The sequence below is a fragment of the Trachypithecus francoisi genome, unplaced genomic scaffold (assembly GCF_009764315.1).
Source record: "Trachypithecus francoisi isolate TF-2019V2 unplaced genomic scaffold, Tfra_2.0 Lachesis_group8, whole genome shotgun sequence".
NCBI lineage: Eukaryota > Metazoa > Chordata > Mammalia > Primates > Cercopithecidae > Trachypithecus > Trachypithecus francoisi.
This window is the reverse complement of record NW_022681473.1, coordinates 29,423,656-29,449,001: the sequence shown is the minus strand read 5'-3', so window position 1 is coordinate 29,449,001 and position 25,346 is coordinate 29,423,656. Positions and strand designations below refer to the sequence as shown.

Sequence of the window (25,346 nt, the reverse complement as noted above, 5' to 3'; positions counted from 1 at the left end):
GTTGAAAATTGCATGTGCATGTGTACATTTATAATGTTTGGAAAGAAATTCTGGAAAGAAAAGTTAAAAAAGGATAGTCAAGGATTACCTCTGGGAATGGATGAGGGTTTTTGAGACAGGTGTGTAAAGGGAGATTCTTATATATTTTCGTAGGGTTTTTGGTAGGCTTTTACTTTTAAAATAATGCATGTACCTGTATCATGCTGTACAATTAAAACTACTTTTGAGAAATGATGAATCAGCCATCTAAGATGTTGGGAAGAAGACAGTATTGGTTTTAATGAGAAAAAATATTCACTTTTAAAAGATGAGTCTAAGAAGCTGTCATTTATAAAGGAACTTACTGAGGATGTAATAAGCTCTGTGTGAAGATTTACCTCCAAGCTCACCCCATACAGATACTGACAAACGGTAACTTTCTGCCCAAAATGATTCTGAGGTATATGCTTGAAAATCAAAGAAGTTTGTCTAGAAGAGACCAGAGTTTATTTCTCTCAGATGTAATGTACCTCTCAAATGAGTGTTTTGTTGTTATTGTTGTTTTGCCTTTGTTCAAAAGGAGCCATAGCATAATAATTTCTAGGTATGGTACCTTTTGTTGCCTCGTGTAAGATTAGAGAAAAATGGCTGGGTGTGGTGGCTCATGCCTGCAATCCCAGTACTTTGGGAAGCCGAGGTGGAAGGATAGCTTGAGCCCTGGAGGTTGAGGCTGCAGACTCCCCTGCACTCCAGCCTGGGTGCGACAGAGTGAGACCTTGTCTCGAAAAAGTAAAATGAAACTTAAAAAGATTAGAGAAGAATGCACCAGCTCTTTTCTAAACCTTAACCCTACTCATTCAGTGACAGAGGCAATTATATCCCATTCACACTCAAGTTTATGTATCAGAAAATACTAGCCCCAAGGTGGTCTTGACCACTATATTCAACTCCTACCCAGGACATCTTTTCCAGAATAGAACACTAATGGTTCTAGAGTGGAACTGGAGTTGGCAAGTGGGACTTCTATCACTGTCCTGCTCTGATATATCGTGATGGTTCAGACAAGTCACAAAAACCACACTGGTGTGTCAGTAGTGAGACAGGAGTAATAATGTGTGGTTGCAAGAGAATAGAAGCAGTTTCACAAAACTAGCAAAAAGGAAACTTGAAATAGCAGCACAGGCTAGGGGCTGATAAAAGACCCTGAAAAACAGGACGTGGGCCAAGCTGGCTAAGGCCGACTGGACCCAGCATGGCACTGGATTTGACCTAGGTTTCACCTAGGACCTCATTATACGCTCATTAACATACCAAATCACACACCCACCAGCACCATGACAGTTCCAGAAACAACCATATTTGGTGTAAAAATGGGTGGCACCACAGTTCTGAGAAATCTTCACCTTTTTCCAGGAATCTTCATGAATATTCCACTCCTTGGTTAAAGAAACTCATAAAGTTAGAAGCCCCAAACCCCAGTGGGCATGACTTTCTTGAGTACACACACACTCCCCTTTCTTGAGTACACACACACTCCCCTTTCTTGAGTGTATACTTTTCACTTGCAATAAGTCTCCATACTTTCACTATTTGCCAGACTAGTCCTTGAATTCCTTCTCGCTCAGGTGTCAAGAGTCTGGACACCAATCAGGATAGAGGTCCCCTGGGAATTTGGGGACCTCCCTAGCCCATCGGTAGCAGGAGTATTAGCACCCCCATTTTCAAATGGAGATAATCTATTATCTATGCACCAGAATAATAATAATAGTATCTGTGCACCAGGATGTGCACAGACACACACACACAGGCACACACACACATTTTTACCCAGACACACACACACAGGCACACACACACTCACAAATCTGGTGTATTCAAAAACAGAAATTAATAATGATGTACAAGCACTGTGAAATCCCTTTAAGACTTCTGCCTAAACATCTGTTACAATGTCAGGTGATCATTTCATAGCAGATGAAATGTCTGGAACCCAAGACACGTGGCTGAGAAGTGGCCCCACTGAGAACTCAGATCCTTTTTTTCCCATCATTAAAACTTTTTTTTTTTTACATCCGAGACCTAAATATAATCAAAGTTATTAATTTGTCCATGCATTTATCCATTCAACAGATATTTACTGAGCGTCTTCTATGGGCTTGGCATTGTTCTATATGCTACAGATACAGCAGTGAATACCATAGAGGCTTACATACTGAAAGAGGGAGGTAATAACAAACAACGTCATATAGAATAAGCACTGTAAAGAACAATGAAGCAATGTACTGGTGAGTGGGATATTTAATATAAGGTGGTCAGGAGGTGACATTTAAACAGTGGCTTGAAGAAAGTTACAGTGACCATGTGGATCTTGGGGAAAAGTATTCTGAGAAGGAACAGCAAGTGCAAAGGCCTGACGCAGGAGCAAGCTTGGTATATGCTACGAATAGTAGCAAGCTCTCACTACACAGTGCATAGGTCAAATTCTGTGAGTGCATGCTTGATGGGATTATGGAACTCTCCCCCTGAAAATGCACATACAGACAAACTTTCCTTACAATTTCAGACCCCTGAAGACCTTTTCCCACAGCCCCTAGTTAAGAACCTTTGTTCTACTCCAACCAGTTGTTGCTTCTGACATGGCTCTGTGGTTCCAAAAGGCTGCCATCCCCCACAGAGTGAAAGACAAAAAGAAGGCCAACCTCCTTCTTCAGACAATGTGCTCATTCTGAATTTCGAAAAGAACGAAAAGAACGGGAGACCCTTCCTGCTTGCTTTCTCAGCTTCAAGGACTAGGAAATTATCCTGGAGCAATGAAAAGCATAATCTTCGGCCTGCTCACTCACCCTCTCTGTAACAGGAAGGGCTTCTGGAGCCCTGGGCACCTGGATTGGATCAAATTCCATCCACTCTGATTTGGAAGCGAGCTAGAGAAGCTTTTAATCTCCAGAAGGTAGTAAGAGAATTGGACCAACCAATTAGGCTTAGCAGCTCTGATTCGAACAGTGAGCACATAACTGAGAAATGTTTTTGGTTTGTCTCTAAGTGGAGTTTTGAATGCCTCAAGAGTAAAAAAAATAGTCCTTTTAAAAACAATAAATAAGCTGATTTAAGCAGCATGCTGAACCCAAGCAACCCAGTTCATGACGCTTGGCCTGTTTCATGCCAGTATCACATATGCCGCCAAAGGACTCACAGTGCTAAGACCATCACACCTCATAACTCTTGCTAAATACCAGGGTTCCAATTACAGCTCCACCGTAAAACACTTCATAAAAAGTGCAGACCTTGCTCCTGCTTTTGCAAACCCAGCCTTGCCTTCCCTCCTTTCTCTCCTGGGTTCTGCAAATGGCCTTCCAGCTCTTGGAACTTTCTGCTGAGTTCTGGGGAAACAGGTCACTTGCCTGTGATTGCACTAAGGATCACATGCTCTTTGCAGAGCAACTGCTGGGTGATTTCATTCCCTGTTCTCTGCGCAAGGCTCACTGGGCATCAATCATTGCACCATTCCGAAAGGTAGACACCTCCACTGTAAGCATCTGACTGTTGGGACTGGAGGGGGACCAGTGATGGGGACAGGCAGAAGAGGGGGAGCTGAAGGTTATCTCCCCACAGCAATCACACCAGGAAATACCCACGCAGTACATGGGGCAGAGGTTACCAGAATTAACTATAACCCCTTTACCAATCGGACTCTTTCCCTGTCTCTTAAAAAATAATAAAAAAGATATTAAAAGAAGGTAAAGAAATAGTTTTACAATATCTTTTCCAGATGAGCTAAATAATATATGTTTTGTCTACAGAAAGCTACAATGATGAATATGAAAATCACCAGTAAATCCCACTGCCAGGAAAATCTAAGTAATAGCCAATGCTTGTACCAAGAATTATTTTAAATGTTTTATATTCATTTTAACTCATTTTCTTAGTTAAACCTCACAACCTCTCTATAAAGTTGACATTGTTTTAAGACCCATTTTGCAGGTGAGAACACCAAGTCACAGAGAAATTAAGTAACTTGTTCAAGGTCTCACAATCATTAAGCATAAGAGCTGCAACCATTTTTTTTTTTATACGTTAAGTTCTGGGATCCATGTGCAGAATATGTAGGTTTGTTACATAGGTATACACGTGCCATGGTGGTTTGCTGCACCCATCAACCCATCATCTACATTAGGTATTTCTCCTAATGCTATCCCTCCCCTAGACCCATGTTCTTAATGCATCTTAGCCAGGGCTGCTTTCCATTTGAGGCATCCATTTCCATCCCAGCTCCTGCTGTTCTGGGGTCAAGCATAGAGCAGGGACTTATCCCTCCTTTAGTCTCCACAGGTTGCTCCTTCCCCTGCCAGCTGGGCAACCCTTTGTGAGCCTCCCCCAAGAATCACATACTCAAAAGAGTCACCAGCAAACCAGACAGGGAAAGAAGCTGCCTTTCACTCAACTCGGGATGTGTTGAGCATCTGGCATACCCACAGGATTGAGGAGATACAGTGACTGGGACTCAGCTCTTGACCACAAGGCATTCGCCCTAGTGGCAGAGACATGACCTATAAACAAGAGTAACTAATGACAGAAATGTAAACAGACCCCAGGCTCTTTGAGGGCAGGTTCACGTCACACACGTTGGGACTTAGAGGAAGCAGTCAATAACTGTTTGTTGAGTGACTCAAAGTGTAAGACAGTAAGATCCGCGGCTCATGGCACTTGTTATCTTCTGAAATCATAAAGAAGTCAGAAAGGGCTTTCTCAGTGAAATGGCAGTGAAGCAGAGACTCATAGAGTGGCTATGACAGACAAAACAGAGAAGGGGGCAGGGCAGGGGCATGTGTCAAGGCATGGGAGCAGGACTCCCCATGGGTACCCCACATCTTGGACACAGGATGGAAGAAGACCTCGTGCTCACAGCAGAAGTTCTGTAGGCAAGGAGCTGGGACTGGAGAGGGGACTGGAAAGATAAATAGGGTCAGATGGTGGAAGTGCTTCAGTGCCAAAGGGAGGAGTTTAGACTTTGGAAAAAGACTTCTCTGAAGATACAGATTTGAGAGTTAACTACTTTAAAAAGCTAGTAAAAGCTGAGGGAAGAAATGAGCTCTCCAACTGAGAAAACAGACAAGAAAAAAGAATTTGGGACGGATAAGAGTTTAACCTTGCAAAACAGCCACTTCCGAGGGGTATGAGGAGGAAGAGGAGTCCACAAAGGTCAGACAGAAAGGAGCCATGAAAACGAGAAGAAGCGTGAAGCAATGGTACAGGCTTCCGTAATAGCGGTGTTACTTTTGGACACTCCCATGAGTGGAGTCTCCTAGTCTGCTCTGGACAGACATGGTAACTCAATATACTCGCTGTTTTGAGTCCCTGCTCCCCAATTCCAGTGGCATTTGGACCACTTTAAACACACACACACACACACACACACACACACAAAGGATCACAAGCAGATTTCATCTCATGGGCAAAGTCCAAACCAGTGATAGTGGCTGCTGGAGCAATGTTTTGAGAAGGATCCCAAGGCTGAATCTTCACTTTAATCCAGATGCAAAGTGAATGAGTTCTATGATTAATTAGCAATATCTGCCGTGGACACAAAATTAAGAAGTGGACATATGCATGCCCATATTTGCCTTCCTTGCTTTCGATAGTTTACATTCATTTCATTTCTTAGAGATAAGCTTATTTAGAGCAGCAATCATATTTACCTCGGTGCCAGGCCCTGAGCCAGGCAGGCACTGGGAAAACAGAGATCATTGTGCTCAGCAATTTTTTAAAATAGCGATGAAGTCTTGCCATGTTGCCCAGGCTGGTCTCGAACTCCTGACCTCAAGCAATCCTCCTGCCTTGGCCTCCCAAAGAGCTGAGTTTACAGGTATGAGCCACCACACTGAGCCACACATGTTTGTTAAATGAATGCATTTGTTCCTAAGAAAAATGAGGACAAAGAAGCTGGTTGTTGTGAGCTTCAGGAATGCAGAAGTGGCAAAAGGGACCTCTTCCTCTCAAGTTAGCTTCCCATTTTGACCTTGCCTGAGGCCAAGCTCCAAGTGACAAGTCCGGGCAGCACCTGGGTTGAATTCAGGCCTTTCTTGTTCATGGAAAGTGCCCAGCCCACAGACACTATCCCCTCATTGCTCTGCAGGAGGAATTGTTACTAACGCAGCTAAAGGATTCTAGAATTCATGAGGAGAGCCTCCCCAGGAACAGGCCTGTCAACTGCTGCAATGGTCGAAGCAGTCCTGGGCCATCTGTTTTTAATGAGACATGTGGAATGCAAAAGCCAGAGGCATGATTGGCTTGCCCTCCCCTGGAGTTGGTGAAAAAACTGTCTAGAACTGGAACAGGCCAATGGACACACATTTCTTTTTTTTTTTGGACACACATTTCTAAGGGTGTCACCTCAATTATTTATTGATGAGCAAACCTAATAATTCCTCTTTGTTTCTCAACCCTCAACAGGGTGCTTGCATGTAGCAGATACTCAGTAAATGAAGCAGAAACATTAAATTTAAAGAACTCCTGACATAGACGGGGAGGAAAGCAAACAGGTGAGAAGTCATGTCCAAGAGATAGATAATGCCCTAAGCAGAGGGGAGGAAGCACATGACCAACTGATGTAGGCACACTTCAGTGCTACTAGAATTGAGAAGACAGAGGTCAGGCGTGGTGGCTCATGCCTATAATCCCAGCACTTTGGGAGGCTGAGGCAGATAGATCATCTGATGTCAGGAGTTGGAGATCAGCCTGGCCAATATGGTGAAACCCTGTCTCCACTAAAAATGCAAAAACTGGCCGGTCATGGTGGCTGACCCCTGTAATCCCCGCTACTTGGGAGGCTGAGGTGGGAGAATTGCTTGAACCCGGGAGGTGGAGGCTGCAGTGAGCCGAGATCGCACCACTGCACTCCAGCCTCGGTAACAGACTGAGACACGGTCAAGAAAGAAAGAAAGAAAAGAAGAAGAAGAAGACAGAGAAATTGATGGAATCATTGGGAACAGGTTCCCAAAGGAGAAGGATGTGTGCTGAGTTTGGAAGACTATAGGTAGACTTTCTTTTGGTTGGAAGAGGAAAGGGGAGAGGATACATCAGGCATAGGAAATAGAGAGCAAAAGCTCAGAGCAGGATGGGAATGACAAGGTTCAAAAACAGGTAGACGTAGAGGGAGGTGAATCTGGCAGCAGTAATGAACAAAACTGGAGGCAGGGATGTAGATGGGGCCACTGCGGGAGCCCAGGCAGGGAGGGAGGAGGCCTGCACTGAGGTGTGGTCAATATAGATGAGATCAAGGTAAAAACCAGGGCCAAATCGAAAGGGAGAATCACAAAAGAATCAAAGGTACAAAGGGAATCAAAGACCAACAGATCACAGAGAATAATAAATAAAAGATAGTGACAGCAGAAGTGGTGATTTTCTATGAAACCTTGGAGGCATAGATTCTTTCTGTGCCCTGCAGACCATCAAACCTTGTCCAGCCAATGCCCAGGGCCTGCAAGCCAGGAATTCTGATGTGTACATCTTATGAATCTTATGGTACTGTTTTCCTCATCTCAGCCCCACTTCCTCTGCCTTTTACTCCTTTCCCTTTATGAGAAAATAAAGAGAGGGAAGAGCTCTTCCCCTCCAGATTTTCAGTGCCTTTCGCTGCCGCCAGCCACCCAGGTATCTGAAAGTCCTACTTTCCCGTGTCAAAGATAATTATCTAGTGAATCTAGGTATATAAGAAATCAAGTGCTTACTTTTCATAGGACATCTGCATTTTAATTCTTAGATTCTTAGATTCCCAGTAGGTGTCTCCAGGGTTTCCTATTAGCTGCTATTAGCTGCATGCCTGGGAGGGGATTGAGAGGAGAACACACAGTCTTTGGGCTCAGGGGGCTTACAATTTAGTAGTTGAAAAGGCCATTCCTGTCTGTTTTGTACTTATCTTTTCCAGCTAGGAGTAGAAATCCTATATGGTTAGAGACCTATGTTTGCAGTAGTTACGAACATGGGCTCAGAGACAGAGGGACCTAGGTACCAATCCCAGCTCCACCACTTAATAGCTAAGAAACTTTGGGTGAGTTTCTTCATGTCTCTGAGCCTCAGTTTTTCTCCTCCATGAAATGAAAGCACTGTATGAGATCACCCGTACAAAGGGTGCAGTTCAGTGGCACATGGTATATATTCAATACCTATCTGCTAAGATGTGCCAGGAAATGCCAGAGGCCCACTACTGGTTTTTAGAAAGTACAGACTAAAACTCAAACAACAAGAAGACATCTCCCAGACCCTAGAGGCTGAGTGAGCTTCTGCCTTTAATTTTCTTGTTCCAATTACTTATTTACAGATGAAGAAACCTAAGCATTTTCTTATTCTGTCTTGTTTTATCTTGTAGAATATGGGGAATGGAAGATGGTGTCAACATTTATTGAGAATCTATATTAAGTCCAGCATGGAGTTAGGCATTGTCATAGATTTTGCCTCTTTTAATCCTTGCAACAACCTCAAAAGGTACAAATGTTTACCCCCATTAGGGTGAGAAGGTAAAGAAAGGCTAAGGTTGTGAATCTTGCCCAAGGTCATATAACTAACAACGTGCAGAGCTGGGATTCAAACCCAGGTCTCTCCAATCACCGTATGCTGCTCCCTAGGTCCTGGCTTGAGCCAGACCTTAACCCCAGGTACCTGGGGATCCTTCCATAAAGACACACCAAGATAAGATTTTATCTCAGCTCTTAAATTTTGGACTCTCAAAAGCTTGGCTGATGCAACAAACCCTTTGATGATTTATTCAAATACCGAAAGCTGCAGCTGCCCCATCAAGCCTGATTAGGAAGATGCCTGGGCTGAGACTGGACCTGCTCGTTGGTCTGAACCCAGATCTCCTATCAGGCACTGAAGTGTCCTCAATTCATGGCCTGGAAAATGAAATGGAAGGAGCCTTAAGATTTCATTCTTTTGACTTCCCTAAACCTTAAATATACCTTCTCTCTGAGAGAACATACTAATACTAAAACTCACCAACATTTTTACTTCCTTTTCAAGATTATCTTAAAGAGTGAACCCATCTACCCACTATCCTCATCCAATGGAATCAGCTGACCCAGTCTTTGTTGAGGAGATTAATAAAAATAATATACTAATGATAGCTAACATTCATTGAGTACTTACTCTGAGTCAGGTACTATCTTCCAATAACCCAGTGAAATACATAATACCATTAGTCCCACTTTATAAATGAGAAAACTGAGGTTTAGAGGATTAGGTAGGCTAACCATGATCAGGCAACTGATTAGTGCCAGAGACAGAATCCAAGCCAGGAACACTTTACTTACAAGCCCATGCTCTTTTCTCTGCGTGATGTTCTCCCCAGCGAACTTCCCACTCCTTCTCTGCCTCCCAAAATGACCGGAACATCTCTGCTTTCCCAGACAGCATGTCAGTTTCTCCTGGGACCATGGAGTCTGTCTGAAGAACACTCCAGACCAGAGCACTTTCCTACTGACATGGACATGTGTTCTCCCAGACATCCCACCCCACTCAGCCCTGGTCCTCAGGAGGTTTATAAGCTAAAAACAGTCTGGTTTTCAAGTAATATTTAATGACCCCATCAGATACAATATCACTGGGAGTACATCGTGTGTGCATTTAAAAGGTAAGATGGAAAACTATATATTCCCTGATCATTATTTTATTTTTATTTATTTATTTATTTTTTGAGACAGAGTCTTGCTCTGTTGCCCAGGCCAGAGTGCAGTGGCACAGTCTTGGCTCACTGCAACCTCCGTCTCCCAGGTTCAAGCGATTCTCTTGACTCCATCTCCTGAGTAGCTGGGACTACAGGTGCGTGCCACCATGCCCTGCTAATTTTTGTATTTTTAGTAGAGACGGAGTTTCACCATATTGGCCAGGCTGGTCTCAAAATCCTGACCTCATGATCCGCCCACCTTGTTCTCCCAAATTGGTGGGATTACAGGCATGAGTCACCACATCTGGCCCTGATCATAATTTTATAAAAGTTGTACACTGCATTGAGAAAAAAGTGGGCACAAAATGTTCCTAACGGCCGTCTGTGAATGATAAGATGATGGATGTGTTTTTACTTCCTTATTGCTTCTTTCTTTTATGTTTCCAACTTTCTATAGCAAAAATGAAGCCATTTTTATAATCAGAAACAAAAAGTTGCTAAACTAAGCTGATTGACCAAAAAGGAAAAAAAGTCCATATGACTCAGAGTAAAAACAAAGAACTACTTAATCTAGAAGAAACTTTGTTGGCACGTGTTCCTTTTTCCTGCTACTTACATACGATGCCCTGGTTATGAACGTCAACTGTCATCTAGTTGCACTCGGTTTTCCAGCCTGCTTCTGATGCTGAGCGAAGGATGTCAGTGTTGGGAGTGAATTACCTTAACACATCCATGGTACCTTTCCAGTCCAAGCCACAGCTTTCTGCAGAGGGAAGGTTTAATTACCAAAAGCTCTGTGACACAGTTAGCACTATTTTTGGCTGGCAAGTGGGGCAGGTTAGCTCTTTATCCATCCTTGCCTTGGCCGAGCCCCAGAGGTCACAGAGAGAGAGCAATTTTCACTGTCCCAGGGCCAAGCCCATCTTTCTAGAAGCCATTCCAATGCTGCCTCCTGAGAAAGCAGCAAGGCCCCAGCTCCCTTCTGCAAAGGAGTGGCACAGTTTCTCCTCCTGATATTCTCACCCCTGTCTAGAATTCCAAGCTGTCTCAGGGCATGCTCACTGCACCGAGAGAGATCGCTGCCCTTGTTTTGTAATATACCTTACTGGATACATTTCAGACAGTTAGGTTGAGATGGTTGGCAGTGAGCTCATGTATGGCTAAACTGTACCATGCGAGAAATCAATGTGAACTCAAGGGACTGGGAATCAAGGAGCTGGGAGGAAAGAGGGGAGGTTTGAGCAGGAAGCAAGAAATCCTATCAACATGGTGGGGAAGCACGTGCCTGGGCAGCAGAGATGGCCAATGAAAACTCTCCCAGCTGGTAGCAGTGACCACAAGAGACTTCAGTATAAAAACAATGACAATAATAGCAATAATCATTTCAAGACTGACTTTGAATTTTGATACCTTATGTCCTTGTTTTTAAGATAGGCTTTTTTAAAAAAAAAAATTTAACGTTTCTGAAATTGGGGTGCATATTATAGTCAATATCAACATTTATCTACTATGGTACGTCTCTTTTTACTTGAAAACTATTATTACACTGTGATTGCAATTTACAACTAAGGGTGACTTAGAATGGAGTGAACGTGGCTGTTTAGAAACCTTCTGATAGAGACAGATTGGGTTGGGCTGACATTCTCCTTTTCTTGTCTCTTGGATCTTAAGGTTTCCACTCCCCTAACCATTCATACAAATGCATAGAAGCAATGCCTTAGCTTCTCTTCTTCACCTAGCAGACTCCTGCTCATCCTTCCAATCTTGAATCAAATTTTGCTTCTTCCAGGAAGCCTCCTTGACCTAACTGAACAAGTCTAACTCCCCTATTGAGCCATGTGATTGATGGATGTGCATCACCCCCCACTAGACTGTACCCTTATCGAGAACAGAACTGGACTTTTTTTTCTCACTGCTAAGTCATCCACTAAGAGCACAATAGGGTTTTCAATACATTTTTGCTGCATTAAAATATGTGAGTCTCTAATAGAGAGCTCCATGACAAATGATTAATTTCCACCTCAGATGATCAAAAGTTTCTTTCAATGATCCTTGGCAAATATCCCTAATAGCAAGGGTGGACATGAGCTAGACCTTCAGAAAAGCAGAAAGTCTTGTCACTTTTCTACCATCAACAGACCATGTTGATATTTAATTAATTGCATGTTAAATAGTATTTAGTCATTTATTATTATTTGTGACTTTGCCCCACTGGCTCCTGATGACTCCTTATGCCTATTTCAATTACAAGCCTAAGCCTCCCTTGAAAGGATGTTAAGTGAATAAAGAGTATGACCATAGCACTTAGTGCAATATTAATATACATTTAAACTTTAAGGAGGGAGGATTTCAACAGACAGCACTGTTAGAATGGTACTATTGGTTAAAAATCCTATAATCCTGGCAACTACTGAGAATAGTTTCAAGCCTAGAAGAGTCCCTAGAAACCCTTGGGTCTGATCATTTTACAGATAGAGGGCAAAAACACAAATCTATTACCAAATAACAAAGGTATCCTATTAGTGGCACACTGGGACAAGAGACCTTCTGAAATAAAAAGAAAATCTTAGCTGGGTGCAGTGGCTCCTGTCTGAAATCCCAGGACTTTTGGAGGCTAAGGAGAGAGGATTGGTTGGGACCAGGAGTTTGAGACCAGCCTGGTCAATATAACAAGACCTCATCTCTCCAAACAATTTAAAAAAAAAAAAAATTAGCCAGGCATGGTGGTGCACACTTGGAGTACCCACTACCAGGAAGTCTGAAGAGGAGGGATTCCTTGAGTCCAGGAATTCCAGGCTGCAGTGGGCTATGATTACACTACTGTACGCCAGCCTATGTGACAAAGCAAGACTGTGTTTCTTTAAAAAAAAATAAAAAATAAAAAATCCTGAAATCAAAGGATCTGTGTTGGCCCACCTGTTCCAACAGGTTTCTGTTCCACCTGTTTCTTTTTGGCCCTAACCCAGTGGTTCTCAGCCAGGGGCAATTTTGTAATGTTTGGACACATTTTTGGTTGCCACTACTAGAGGAAGAGGTGCTATTAGTAAGTAGAGGCCAGGGATCATCCCCCACAACAAAGAATTATTTTGCCCCAAATGGCAATAGGGCCAAGGTCACACCAGGAGATTATACCTCACGCGTGTCTTGGAGGGTCCCACGCCCACAGAGCCTCGCTCACTGCTAGCACAGCAGTCTGAGATCCAACTGCAAGGTGGCAGTGAGGTTGGGGGAGGGGCGCCCGCCACTGCTGAAGCTTGAGTGTAAACAAAGCAGCCTGGAAGCTGGAACTGGGTGGAGCCCACCTCAGCTCAAGGAGGCCTGCCTGCCTCTGTAGACTCCACCTCTGGGGGCAGGGCATAGCCAAACAAAAGGCAGCAGAAACCTCTGCAGACTTAAATGTCCCTGTCAGACAGCTTTGAAGAGAGTAGTGGTTCTCCCAGCACAGAGTTTGAGATCTGAGAACAGACAGACTGCCTCCTCAAGTGGGTCCCTGACCCCCAAGTAGCCTTACTGGGAGGCACCCCCCAGTAGGGGCAGATCAATACCTCACATGGCTGGGTACCCCTCTGAGACAAAGCTTCCAGAGGAACAATCAGGCAGCATCATTTACTGTTCAGCAATATTCGCTGTTCTGCAGTCTCCGTTGCTGATACCCAGGCAAACAGGGTCTGGGGTGGACCTCCAGCAAATTCCAACAGACGTGCAGCTGAGGGTCCTGACTGTTAGAAGGAAAACTAACAAACAGAAAGGACATCCACACCAAAACCCCATCTGTACATCACCATGGTCAAAGCCTAAAGGTAAATAAAACCACAAAGATGGGGACAAAACAGAGCAGAAAAGCTGAAAATTCTAAAAATCAGAGCGCCTCTCTCCCACTCCAAAGGAATGCAGCTCCTCACCAGCAATGGAACAAAGCTGGACGGAGAATGACTTTGACCAGCTGAGAGAAGAAGGCTTCAGATGGTCAAACTTCTCTGAGCTAAAGGAGGAAGTTCGAACCCATTGCAAAGAAGCTAAAAACCTTGAAAAAATATGAGATGAATGGCTAACTAGAATAACCAGTGTAGAGAAGTCCTTAAATAACCTGATGGAGCTGAAAACCATGGCACAAGAACTACATGACGAATGCACAAGCTTCAGTAGCTGATTTAATCAACTGGAAGAAAGGATTTCAGTGATTGAAGATCAAATGAATGAAATGAAGCGAGAAGAGAAGTGTAGAGAAAAAAGAGTAAAAAGAACAAAGCCTCCAAGAAATATGGGACTATGTGAAAAGATCAAATCTACGTCTGATTGGTGTGCCTGAAAGTGACGGGGAGAATGGAACCAAGTTGGAAAACACTCTTCAGGATATTATCCAGGAGACCTTCCCCAACCTAGCAAGGTAGGCCAACATTCAAATTCAAGAAATACAGAGAACGTCCCAAAGATACTCCTCGAGAAGAGCAACTCCAAAACACATAATTGTCAGATTCACCAAAGTAGAAATGAAGGAAAAAATGTTAAGGGCAGCCAGAGAGAAAGGTCTGGTTACACACAAAGGGAAGCCCGTCAGACTAACAGCAGATCTCTCAGCAGAAACTCTACAAGCCAGAAGAGAGTGGGGCCAATATTCAACATTCTTAAAGAAAAGAATTTTCAATCCAGAATTTCATATCCAGCCAAACTAAGCTTCATAAGTGAAGGAGAAATAAAATCCTTTACAGACAAGCAAATGCTGAGAGATTTTGTCACCACCAGGCCTGCCCTACAAGAGCTCCTGAAGGAAGCACTAAACGTGGAAAGAAACAACTGGTACCAGCCACTGTAAAACCATGCCAAAATGTAAAGAGTATCGATGCTAGGAAGAAACTGCATCAACTAATGAGCAAAATAACCAGCTAACATCATAATGATAGGATCAGATGCACATATAACAATATTAACCTTAAATGTAAATGGGCTAAATGCTCCAATTAAAAGACACAGATGGGCAAATTGGATAAAAAGTCAAGACCCATCAGTGTGCTATATTCAGGAGACCCATCTCATGTGCAGAGACACACATAGGCTCAAAATAAAGGGATGGAGGAAGATCTGCCAAGCAAATGGAAAACAAAAAAAGGCAGGGGTTGAAATCCCAGTCTCTGATAAAACAGACTTTAAACCAACAAAGATCAAAAGAGACAAAGAAGGCCATTACATAATGGTAAAGGGATCAATTCAACAAGAAGAGCTAACTATCCTAAATATATATGCACCCAATACAGGAGCACCCAGATTCATAAAGCAAGTCCTTAGAGACCTACAAAGAGACTTAGACTCCCACACAACAATAATGGGAGACTTAACACCTCACTGTCAACATTAGACAGATCAACGAGACAGAAAGTTAAAAAGGATATCCAGGAATTGAACTCAGTTCTGCACCAAGTGGACCTAATAGACATCTACAGAACTCTCCACCCCAAATCAACAGAATACACATTCTTCTCATCACCACATCGCACTTATTCCACAATTGACTACATTATTGGAAGTAAAGCACTACACAGCAAATGTAAAAGAACAGAAATTATAACAAACTCTCAGACCACAGTGCAATCCAACTAGAACTCAGGATTAAGAAACTCACTCAAAACTCAACTACATGGAAACTGAACAATCTGCTCCTGAATGACTACTGGGTACATAATGAAATGAAGGCAGAAATAAAGATGTTCTTTGAAACCAACGAGAACAAAGATACAACATACCAGAATCTCTGGGACACATTTAAAGCAGTGTGTAGAGGTAAATTTATAGCACTAAATGCCCACAAGAGAAAGCAGGAAAGATCTAAAAATGACACCCTAACAATTAAAAGAACTAGAGAAGCAAGAGCAAACACATTCAAAAGCTAGCAGAAGGCAAGAAATAACTAAGATCAGAGCAGAAGTGAAGGAGATAGAGACACAAAAAACCCTTCAAAAAATCAATGTATCCAGGAGCTGGTTTTTTTGAAAAGAACAACAAAATTGATAGACTGCTAGCAAGACTAATAAAGAAGAAAAGAGAGAAGAATCAAATAGACACAATAAAAAATGATAAAGGGGATATCACCACTGATCCCACAGAAATACAAACTACCATCAGAGAATACTATAAACACCTCTACACAAATAAACTAGAAATTCTATAAGAAATGGATACATTCCTGGACACATACACCCTCCCAAGACTAAACCAGGAAGAAGTCTAATCCCTGAATAGACAAATAACAGGGTCTGAAATTGAGGCAATAATTAATAGCCTACCAACCATAAAAAGTCCAGGACCAGACGGATTCACAGACGAATTCTACCAGAGATACAAGGAGGAGCTGGTACCGTTCCTTCTGAAACTATTCCAATCAATAGAAAAAGAGGGAATCCTCCCTACTCACTTTATGAGGCCACCATTATCCGGATACCAAAGCCTGGTAGAGACACAACAAAAGAAGAGAATTTTAGACCAATATCCCTGATGAATTCCAATGCAAAAATCCTTAATAAAATACTGGCAAACCGAATCCAGCAGCACATCAAAAAGCTTATCCACCATGATCAAGTGGGCTTCATCCCTGGGATGCAAGGCTGGTTCAACATACACAAATCAATAAATGTAATCCAGCATATAAACAGAACCAAAGACAAAAACCACATGATTATCTCAATAGATGCAGAAAAGGCCTTTGACAAAATTCAGCATTCCTTCATGCTAAAAACTCTCAATAAATTAGGTTTTGATGGGATGTATCTCAAAATAATAAGAGCTATTTATGACAAACCCACAGCCAATATCATACTGAATGGGCAAAAACTGGAAGCATTCCCTTTGAAAACTGGCACAAGATGCCCTCCCTCACCACTCCTATTCAACATAGTGTTGGAAGTTCTGGCCAGGGCAATCAGGCAAGAGAAGGAAATAAAGGATATTCAGTTCAGAAAAAAGGAAGTCAAACTGTCCCTGTTTGCAGATGACATGACTGTATATTTAGAAAACCCCATCGTCTCAGCCCAAAACATCTTTAAGCTGATAAGTAACTTCAGCAAAGTCTCAGGATACAAAATCAATGTGCAAAAATCACAAGCATTCTTATACATCAGTAACAGACAAACAGAGAGCCAAATCATGAATGAACTCCCATTCACAATTGCTTCAAAGAGAATAAAATACCTAAGAATCCAACTTACAAGGGATGTGAAGGACCTCTTCAAGGAGAACTACAAACCACTGCTCAACAAAATAAAAGAGGACACAAACAAGTGGAAGAACATTCCATGTTCATGGATAGGAAGAATCAATATCATGAAAATGGCCATACTGCCCAAGGTAATTTATAGATTCAGTGTCATCACCATCAAGCTACCAATAACTTTCTTCACAGAATTGGGAAAAAACTACTTTAAAGTTCATATGGAACCAAAAAGGAGCCCTCATTGCCAAGACAATCCTAAGCAAAAAGAACAAAACTGGAGGCATCACGTTACCTGACTTCAAACTATACTACAAGGCTACGGTAACCAAAACAGCATGGTACTGGTACCAAAACAGATATATAGACCAATGGAACAGAACAGAGCCCTTAGAAATAATACCACACATCTACAACCATCTGATCTTTGAAAAACTTGACAAAAACAAGAAATGGGGAAAGGATTCCCTATTTAATAAATGGTGCTGGGAAAATTGGCTAGCCATATGTAGAAAGCTGAAACTGGATCCCTTCCTTACACCTTATATAAAAATTAATTCAAGATGGACTAAAGACTTAAATGTTAGACCTAAAACCATAAAAACCCTAGAAGAAAACCTAGGCAATACCATTCAGGACACAAGCATGGGCAAAGACTTCACATCTAAAATGCCAAAAGCAATTGCAACACAAGCCAAAATGACAAATGGAATCTAATTAAACTAAAGAGCTTCTGCACAGCAAAATAAACTACCATCAGAGTGAACGGGCAACCTACAGAATGGGAGAAAGTTTTTGCAATCTACTCATCTGGCAAAGGGCTAATATCCAGATCCACAAATAACTCAAACACATTTACAAGAAAAAAACAAACAACCCCATCAAAAAGTGGCCAAAGGATATGAACAGACACTTCTCAAAAGAAGATATTTATGCAGCCAACAGATACATGAAAAAATGTTCATCATCACTGGCCTTCAGAGAAATGCAAATCAAAACCACAATGAGATACCATCTCACACCAGATAGAATGGCAATCATTAAAAAGTCAGGAAACAACAGGTGCTGGAGAGGATGTGGAGAAAAAGGAACACTTTTACACTGTTGGTGGGACTGTAAACTAGTTCAACCATTGTGGAAGACTGTGTGGTGATTCCTCAAAGATGCAGAACTAGAAATACCATTTGACCCAGCCATCCCATTACTGGATATACACCCAAAGGATTATAAATCATGCTGATAAAAAGACACATGCACATGTATGTTTATTGCAGCACTATTCACAATAGCAAAGACTTGGAACCAACCCAAATGTCCATCGATGACAGACTGGATTAAGAAAATGTGGCACATATACACCATGGAATACTATGCATCCATAAAAAAGGATGAGTTCATGTCCTCTGTAGGGACATGGATGAAGCTGGAAACCGTCATTCTGAGCAAACTATCACAAGGACAAAACACCAAACACTGCATGTTCTCACTCATAGGTGAGAATTGAACAATGAGAACACTTGGACACAGGAAGGGGAACATCACGCACCGGGGCCTGTCATGGGGTGGGAGGAGAGGGGAGGGATAGCATTAGGAGATATGCCTAATGTAAATGACGAGTTCATGGGTGCAGCACACCAACATGGCACATGTATACATATGTAACAAACCTGCACATTGTGCACATGTACCCTAGAACTTAAAGTATAATTTTAAAAAAATAGGGCCAAGGTCGAGAAACCCTATCCCAACAGATGTCAGCGAGGCAGAAGGAGCCAGCCATGGGCAATTCCTCACACTTTTCACCCCCAGCCGCCCCCACACCCATCACCCAAAAACACATCTGAGACTTTGCACCACATACTGAAATATGTGCCTACTCTCACGTGGGCACAAATAGATACCAGAAGCCTGGCCCGGCCCCAACAGAAACATGACACATCTTCCACGAGCAGCAAAATCTTCCTGAATTTCCTCAACTCTAATTATACATTTTCCCATATTTTAAGTTTTCTGAAAATAGAACGTGTCTCATAATGAATGTAGTTTCCCTTATCCGTAATCTCTTATAAAATCAATGGAAACTCCTATAAATGATTACATTTATAATCAAAGAAACATGGCAGTTTAAATCATAATGTTTACACAGAAATACAAACAAACAATAGAGCATGATGTAAAAATTTGCTTGGTTTCCAAGGATAAAACACAAGGTTTCAAAGAATTTTTCCCTCGTGGCAGGCCCATTTGGCCAATGTGAATTCAAACTCTTCCACCTTGTTGGTAGAGAGACTTAAAGCATTATAGAGTTTACTCTCAGGATGAAAAAAGGCCAAAGGTAAGAGGGTCTGTGAATAAGACCAACCATGGTGAGCTCACTTTCAGAATCTTAGTATCATAGAGACCTGATCTCCCTCCTCCCAACCTTCACACCCTCCTCCTTCATCTTCACTCTGATAATCCTCTATGGCTTTTCTTCTGTGTTTTTTCCATAATTCACACCATTTCAGATGATTAGCACTTGTGAGTGTACTGGAGCTAACTGGGAAAGAAAGCATCTATAGGTCGTGCCTGCTGACTGCCTTGTTTCGCTGCATGTCTGCGCAAAATAGCAGGAAGTGGTCGATGAACCAGCTGTAGAGGGAGTGAGGCCAATTATAGATCCAGTCTTAACATCTTAGCTGGCTGGGCATGGTGGCTCACACGTGTAATCCCAGCACTTTGGGAGGCCAAGGTAGGCGGATCACTTGAGGTCAGGAGTTCGAGACCAGCTTGGTCAACATAGTGAAACCCCATCTCTACTAAAAATACAAAAATTACCTGGGCATGGTGGTGTGTGTCTGTAATCCCAGCTACTTGGGAAGCCAAAGCAGGAGAATTGCTTGATTCTCCAGGAGGCAGACGTTGTATTAAGTCAAGATCATGCCACTGCACTCCAGCCTGGGCAATAGAGCAAGACTCCATCTCATGTCAAAAAAAAAAGTCTTAGCTGACGGTCTCCTTGAACAAGTTAGGTAACTCTGTAAGCCTTGGTTTTCTCATATGTAACGCACAGCAGATGGATAACAACACTGTCTACTACAGACCTGTTTTTTCTCTTTAGTTACAAACAAAATAATTATGTGAAATACATGGTACATAGCCAACTGCCCATGAAAGCTGGTATGGCCTTCTGAGCAGGTTGTAGGATGTCTAGCAGTAATGATTTTAAAGATTCTATAGCTTTGTAATTAGCTACACTTTGAGAGTTCCTGAATGAATTGAATACCATCAAATACACCTAGACTGGGGGACCCCATGATGTTTTTTTCCAGATTCATCTTCACAAACTTATAATCAACCCATGCAATATCCCTAATTGATTTTGAACAGTGATGTTATGGGCAGGTGTGTGTTTGTTCTATAAAATTTCTGGGAATAAAATCCTTGACCTCATTGGTGTCCCCAGATGGTAGAAAGACTTAGTTGAAAATCTGCTAACGTTCCTGGGCACCTCTGACCATGCGTTATGGCACTACACTTGCTCAGGTGGCTAAGACTCAAGGCAACTCCCAGCACTCCCCTAGGATGCTGGGCAGAAGGCCCTTAGTTGCAATGTGGGCAAAAATGGGGTGCATTCCAAGACACCTTCTTTTTGTCAAGAATATAACGTATCTTTTCTCTGGGGCAGCAAAATTCAAGGATCCTTCTCAGACATTTGAAATTATTTCTGAGGGTCTAGAATATTCCTTTGCTCTTTTCGTTCAGGCTTGTCTTGAAACAGACTCAGTAGGTGAATTGACAAATGTAAAATCTCTGACAATTTAGAGAGGATATTAAGAAAAATGAAGGAAAATGAGAACAAAAGCAATCCTTATTCTTTCAAATATAAAGTCTTGATGTGAATTTTATTACATAAAAATGTAAAACTAATTTTCTGATAACATGTTATTTAAGTATTGTTATTTCTGGCAATAATTAACTTTTTACTCATTGAATTTGCTCATTTTTATGACAAGCATTGTATCTCTTATTATAAAAAAGTAAGAGCTTTTAGGCGGGGTGCAGTGGCTCACCCCTGTAATCCCAGTATGTTGGGAGGTCAAGGCAGGCGGACCACGAGGTCAGGAGATCGAGACCATCCTGACTAACATGGTGAAACCCCGTCCCTACTAAAACTACAAAAAAAAAAAAAATAGCTAGGCATGGTGGCACATGCCTGTAATCCCAGCTACTCAGGAGGCTGAGGCAGGAGAATTGCTTGAATCCAGCAGGCAGAGGTTGTAGTGAGCCGAGATTGTGCCACTGCACTCCAGCCTGGGCAACTGAACAAGACTCCCTCTCAAAAAAAAAAAAAAGGTAAGAGTTTTTAAAAGTAAATTCAAATCCATTGATTTTAGATCTCTATTAAAGGCAGAAAATCTAAATCAATGACTTATATTAGACAGGAGTGGGGCTTTGTGCAAACAAGTACATTCGGAAAACATGGGTAGCCATATGAATCAGGCTTAATCTTTCTCAAAATGGGTAAAAAGCATTAAAAATCTGTTTATGTTCATGAACTCAGTAACTTCATTTTGGGAATATGGTGCCTAGAACAATCTCTAAGTAAAATAAATGCAATACAAAGATGGTCATTTGCAGCACTCTTTATAAAATAAGAAAACTGAAAACAACCAAGTCCAATTCCTGCAAAAAGTTATGCAAATGACACCACAGCAATAGTGAACTATAACAGAGCCATTAAAAGATAGAATTCCTTACCCATATTCTCATATGGCAACCTACTGCATGTACATAAAGCTGGGCATAGTCAGGTCCTATATATTGTCCACACAACATAAGAGTGACCATTACAACAAAAACAAGGCTAGAAAAGAATTTACAATAATAATTTTATAGTATATTAAAATGGTTTAAGTTCTTTTTCTTAAAAAAGGTGGGGGAAAAGGAGGGTGCCGTGGCTCATGTCTGTAATCCCAGTGCTTTGGGAGGCCGAGGTGGGCAGATCACCAGGTAAAGAGATTGAGACCATCCTGGCCAACATGGTAAAACCCCATCTCTACTAAAAATACAAAAATTAGCTAGGTGTGGTGGCGGGCGCCTGTAGTCCCACCTATTTGGCAGGCTAAGGCAGGCGAATCCCTTGAACCAGAGAGGCGAAGGTTGCAGTGAGCCGAGATTGCGCCACTGCACTCCAACCTGGCAACAGAGCAAGATTCTGTCTCAAAAAAAAAGAGGGGAGAGTGGCAGCCTAGAAAACAGACATAAAGTACGTAACATAATCTCAAATATGTATTGATGTATGTTATGACTACAGGGGAAATACATTTCAACAGTGATTATCTCTAGTTGAAGAAATTGCAGGTGATTTTTCCCTTCTGCGTACATTTATGTTTTAATACTTCTCTGCAATGAGCACGTAGAACTTCTATGATCATAATATTAATCACCTTTTTAAAACTGAAACTATAAACAAATGAACTTGAAGGAATTCATTTTAAACAGTAAGGAGAAATACGCCAAAATGTGAACAGAATAAGTAATTTATATTATTGTAGCAAGGAAAATTATCGGGTTCTTCACAACTTTGTATTATCTACATTGCCAAGCAAACACAGAAAGCCCTTGCTCAAATCCAATTTTTCCAGACTTTCTCAATGTTTTCTGGTTTCCTGAGTAACTGCTCTTTGCAATTTCTGTTTCATTTGACTTCTTCATTTTTTTTTTTAATCATCATCTTGGACTTCCGAAAAGAGAAACTAACATGTGAAAGAATAGAGTACTGAATATTGTCCCACTTCTGGTAAGCCCTAAAGCTGCACCCAGAACCTAGTGAGCACTGAAAAATGTGTTGAGAGAATAAAGAAGTACTAATCATTTTTTTCCAATAATGGAAGAAAAGAGTAATTTGAAGGAATAAATAAATAGCAAGTAGGAGGCGGTGGTCATTGTCACACCCACACTCTATGTTGCAAGAGGAAAGAGAAATACTTAACAAGGACCCAGAGAGTAACATGGGACCAAATATCTTATGCATTTAGTACTATTAAAAAATACCTTTTTAAGGCCGGGCACGGTGGCTCAAGCCTGTAATCCCAGCACTTTGGGAGGCCGAGACGGGCGGATCACGACGTCAGGAGATCGAGACCATCCTGGTTAACACGGTGAAACCCCGTCTCTACTAAAAACTACAAAAAACTAGCCGGGCGACGTGGCGGCGCCTGTAGTCCCAGCTACTTGGGAGGCTGAGGCAGGAGAATGGCTTAAACCCGGGAGGCGGAGCTTGCAGTGAGCTGAGATCCGGCCACAGCACTCCAGCCTGGGTGACAGAGCGAGACTCCATCTCAAAAAAAAAAAAAAAAAAAAAAAAATACCTTTTTCACCACAAAAGCCAGACCTGCTAGTTTTCCCACCAAATACAGGCAGCAGTGCAATATCGCTGACACTTTTGCTTTAGACTTTTGAACCCAAGAGCTTTGACAGCAGGGTAAACTGCTTGACAATAAAATCTTAATTAAAGTCACTTGCACTTGCAAGTGGAAATACAGCTATCACACAACAGGGAAATGGCAGAGCTGGAATTCTAGAATTTTCGTTTGTGTCAATTTCTTCACAGTGATGGCTGAAGACACTAACATTAGAACCTGTAGAAAGAACATGAGGCTCAATGTAGAGGACATATCCATTAAGGACAGCATCATACATTTTTGGGTGCTTCAGTTCTTCAAGATGCAATCATGGATGATTATTTTGATTTAAAAAAAAATACAGCTTTTCCAAGTCACCACTCACCTGCTATACTGCAGAGAAAAAGCTGTCAGCTGCTTTAAAGTTTTCCTAGCCAGTGTTTCGACCTCAAAGACATCAAAAACTGTCCTATCGACTGCTGTCATTTGACGCGGGAGGCCAAGGTAACTGTTTGTTTGGATGTTGTGTAATCATGAGAGTAAAGTCGCCATCAGTATCATGTAATTAATATATTATTTAAGCAGTCATTTAAAGGGGAGTAATTGGATGTGGAAAGATAGAAATAACTCTGATTCTTCCATTAATTCATTAATTCATTCAACCTACCAAGTACTTGACTCACTGCCAGGCACTGGCACGCAGAGACCTGTGCATTTTATTCAGCATCCTAAGACGTTTCAGAAACCAATTGTTTTTCCTGAAAATCAGATTATATTTCCCAACTCTTCTTCCTTTCTCTGAGCCTCAGTGTTCCTAAGGAAGATCTCATTCACAGGAGGGAACTCACATTATTTCAGCCCCTGGGAAAAGCAAGTGTCTTTGCCAAATACCAAAATAGGCTCTCAGCAGTGTCTTACAATAACCTATTTTTCTGCCTTTTCGTTTCTCCTCCTTCTGCAAGAATGCAAACTGATTCCTCCCTTCTCATCACCCCTCACAACCCACCCTTATCCCATCCAAGATTTCTGACCTGACCATTCTCTCGGCTCCAGGAACGTGCTGGTCACGTAGTGCTGGAGTGAGCTCTGCCTTCCATCATCGTCCTGCTACACCACAGAGGAAAAGCTGTCAGGCACTTTAAAGTTTACCTACCCAGTGTTTTGATGTCAAAGACGTCACAAACTGTCCTATTGACTTTTGTCATTTCGTTCGAGATCCCAAGGTCACTGTTTGTTTGGACGTTGTGTAATTATGGGAGTTAAAGACATCATCAGAGTCATTTTTGGCCTTTGATGTCCCTTTTCTCTCCTTAGGCAAGAACCATAGCTGTTTCCTTCCCATGTTTTGTGAATTTCTACTTGGTTATTCCAGCAGCTCACGGGTAAGCCCCTGAGCCTGTTGGTAGCTCTGACACCAGATGGTCCTCCCTGGGTACCTACCTTCACTTCTCTAACACCATCCTTCCAACCCCAGTGACCATTAACCATTTCATCCCTGGAAGACTTGCTCTTTGACATGTAACCCTGACCCAGTAAGGTCATTAGTCTTTAACTTCTAAATCCCAGTGTAGAAGAAACGAGCTCATTTTAAGGCCCAGAGATGTCCCAGCTTCTGATCTTTTCTTGATGCTTAACTTCTAAATGTTCCATACCTTAATTTACTCCTGGATTTTGTGGAAAGACCTCTCTTTGTTTTCTAATTAAATGTAAAATGAAAGGTCAACCTGTTGTTTTGAGGTAGGTTTGGACTCTAGGCTCCATGTCACCTTCCATGGCTTCTATAAATCATAGCACCATTTCTCAAATGTGCCTCTCAGAACACTAATCACGTAAAATGTTCCTGCATTTTATTTATTTATTTATTTATTTATTTATTTATTTGAGAGTCTCACTCTGTTGCCCATGCTGGAGTACAAAAGTCAACCTGTTGTTTTGAGGTAGGTTTGGGCTCTAGGCTCCATATCACCTTCCATGGCTTCCATAAATCATAGCACCATTTCTCAAATGTGCCTCTCAGAACACTAATCATGTAAAATGTTCCTGCATTTATTTTTTTTATTTATTTATTTGAGAGTCTCACTCTGTTGCCCATGCTGGAGTACAGTGGTATGATCTCGGCCCACTG

General features: G+C 41.9%; 1 protein-coding gene across 1 annotated transcript in view; it reads right to left on the bottom strand.

Moving 5' to 3' along the window:
- Positions 1 to 24,347, bottom strand: part of SLC1A2 (solute carrier family 1 member 2) — a 106,005-nt gene extending 81,658 nt beyond the window's left edge. The window contains exon 1 of the mRNA XM_033207913.1: positions 24,253 to 24,347. Coding sequence (XP_033063804.1) covers positions 24,253 to 24,260 — 8 coding nt within the window. The 5' untranslated portion in view covers positions 24,261 to 24,347. The remainder of the gene's footprint in view (positions 1 to 24,252) is intronic.
- Positions 24,348 to 25,346: the final 999 nt, after the last annotated feature.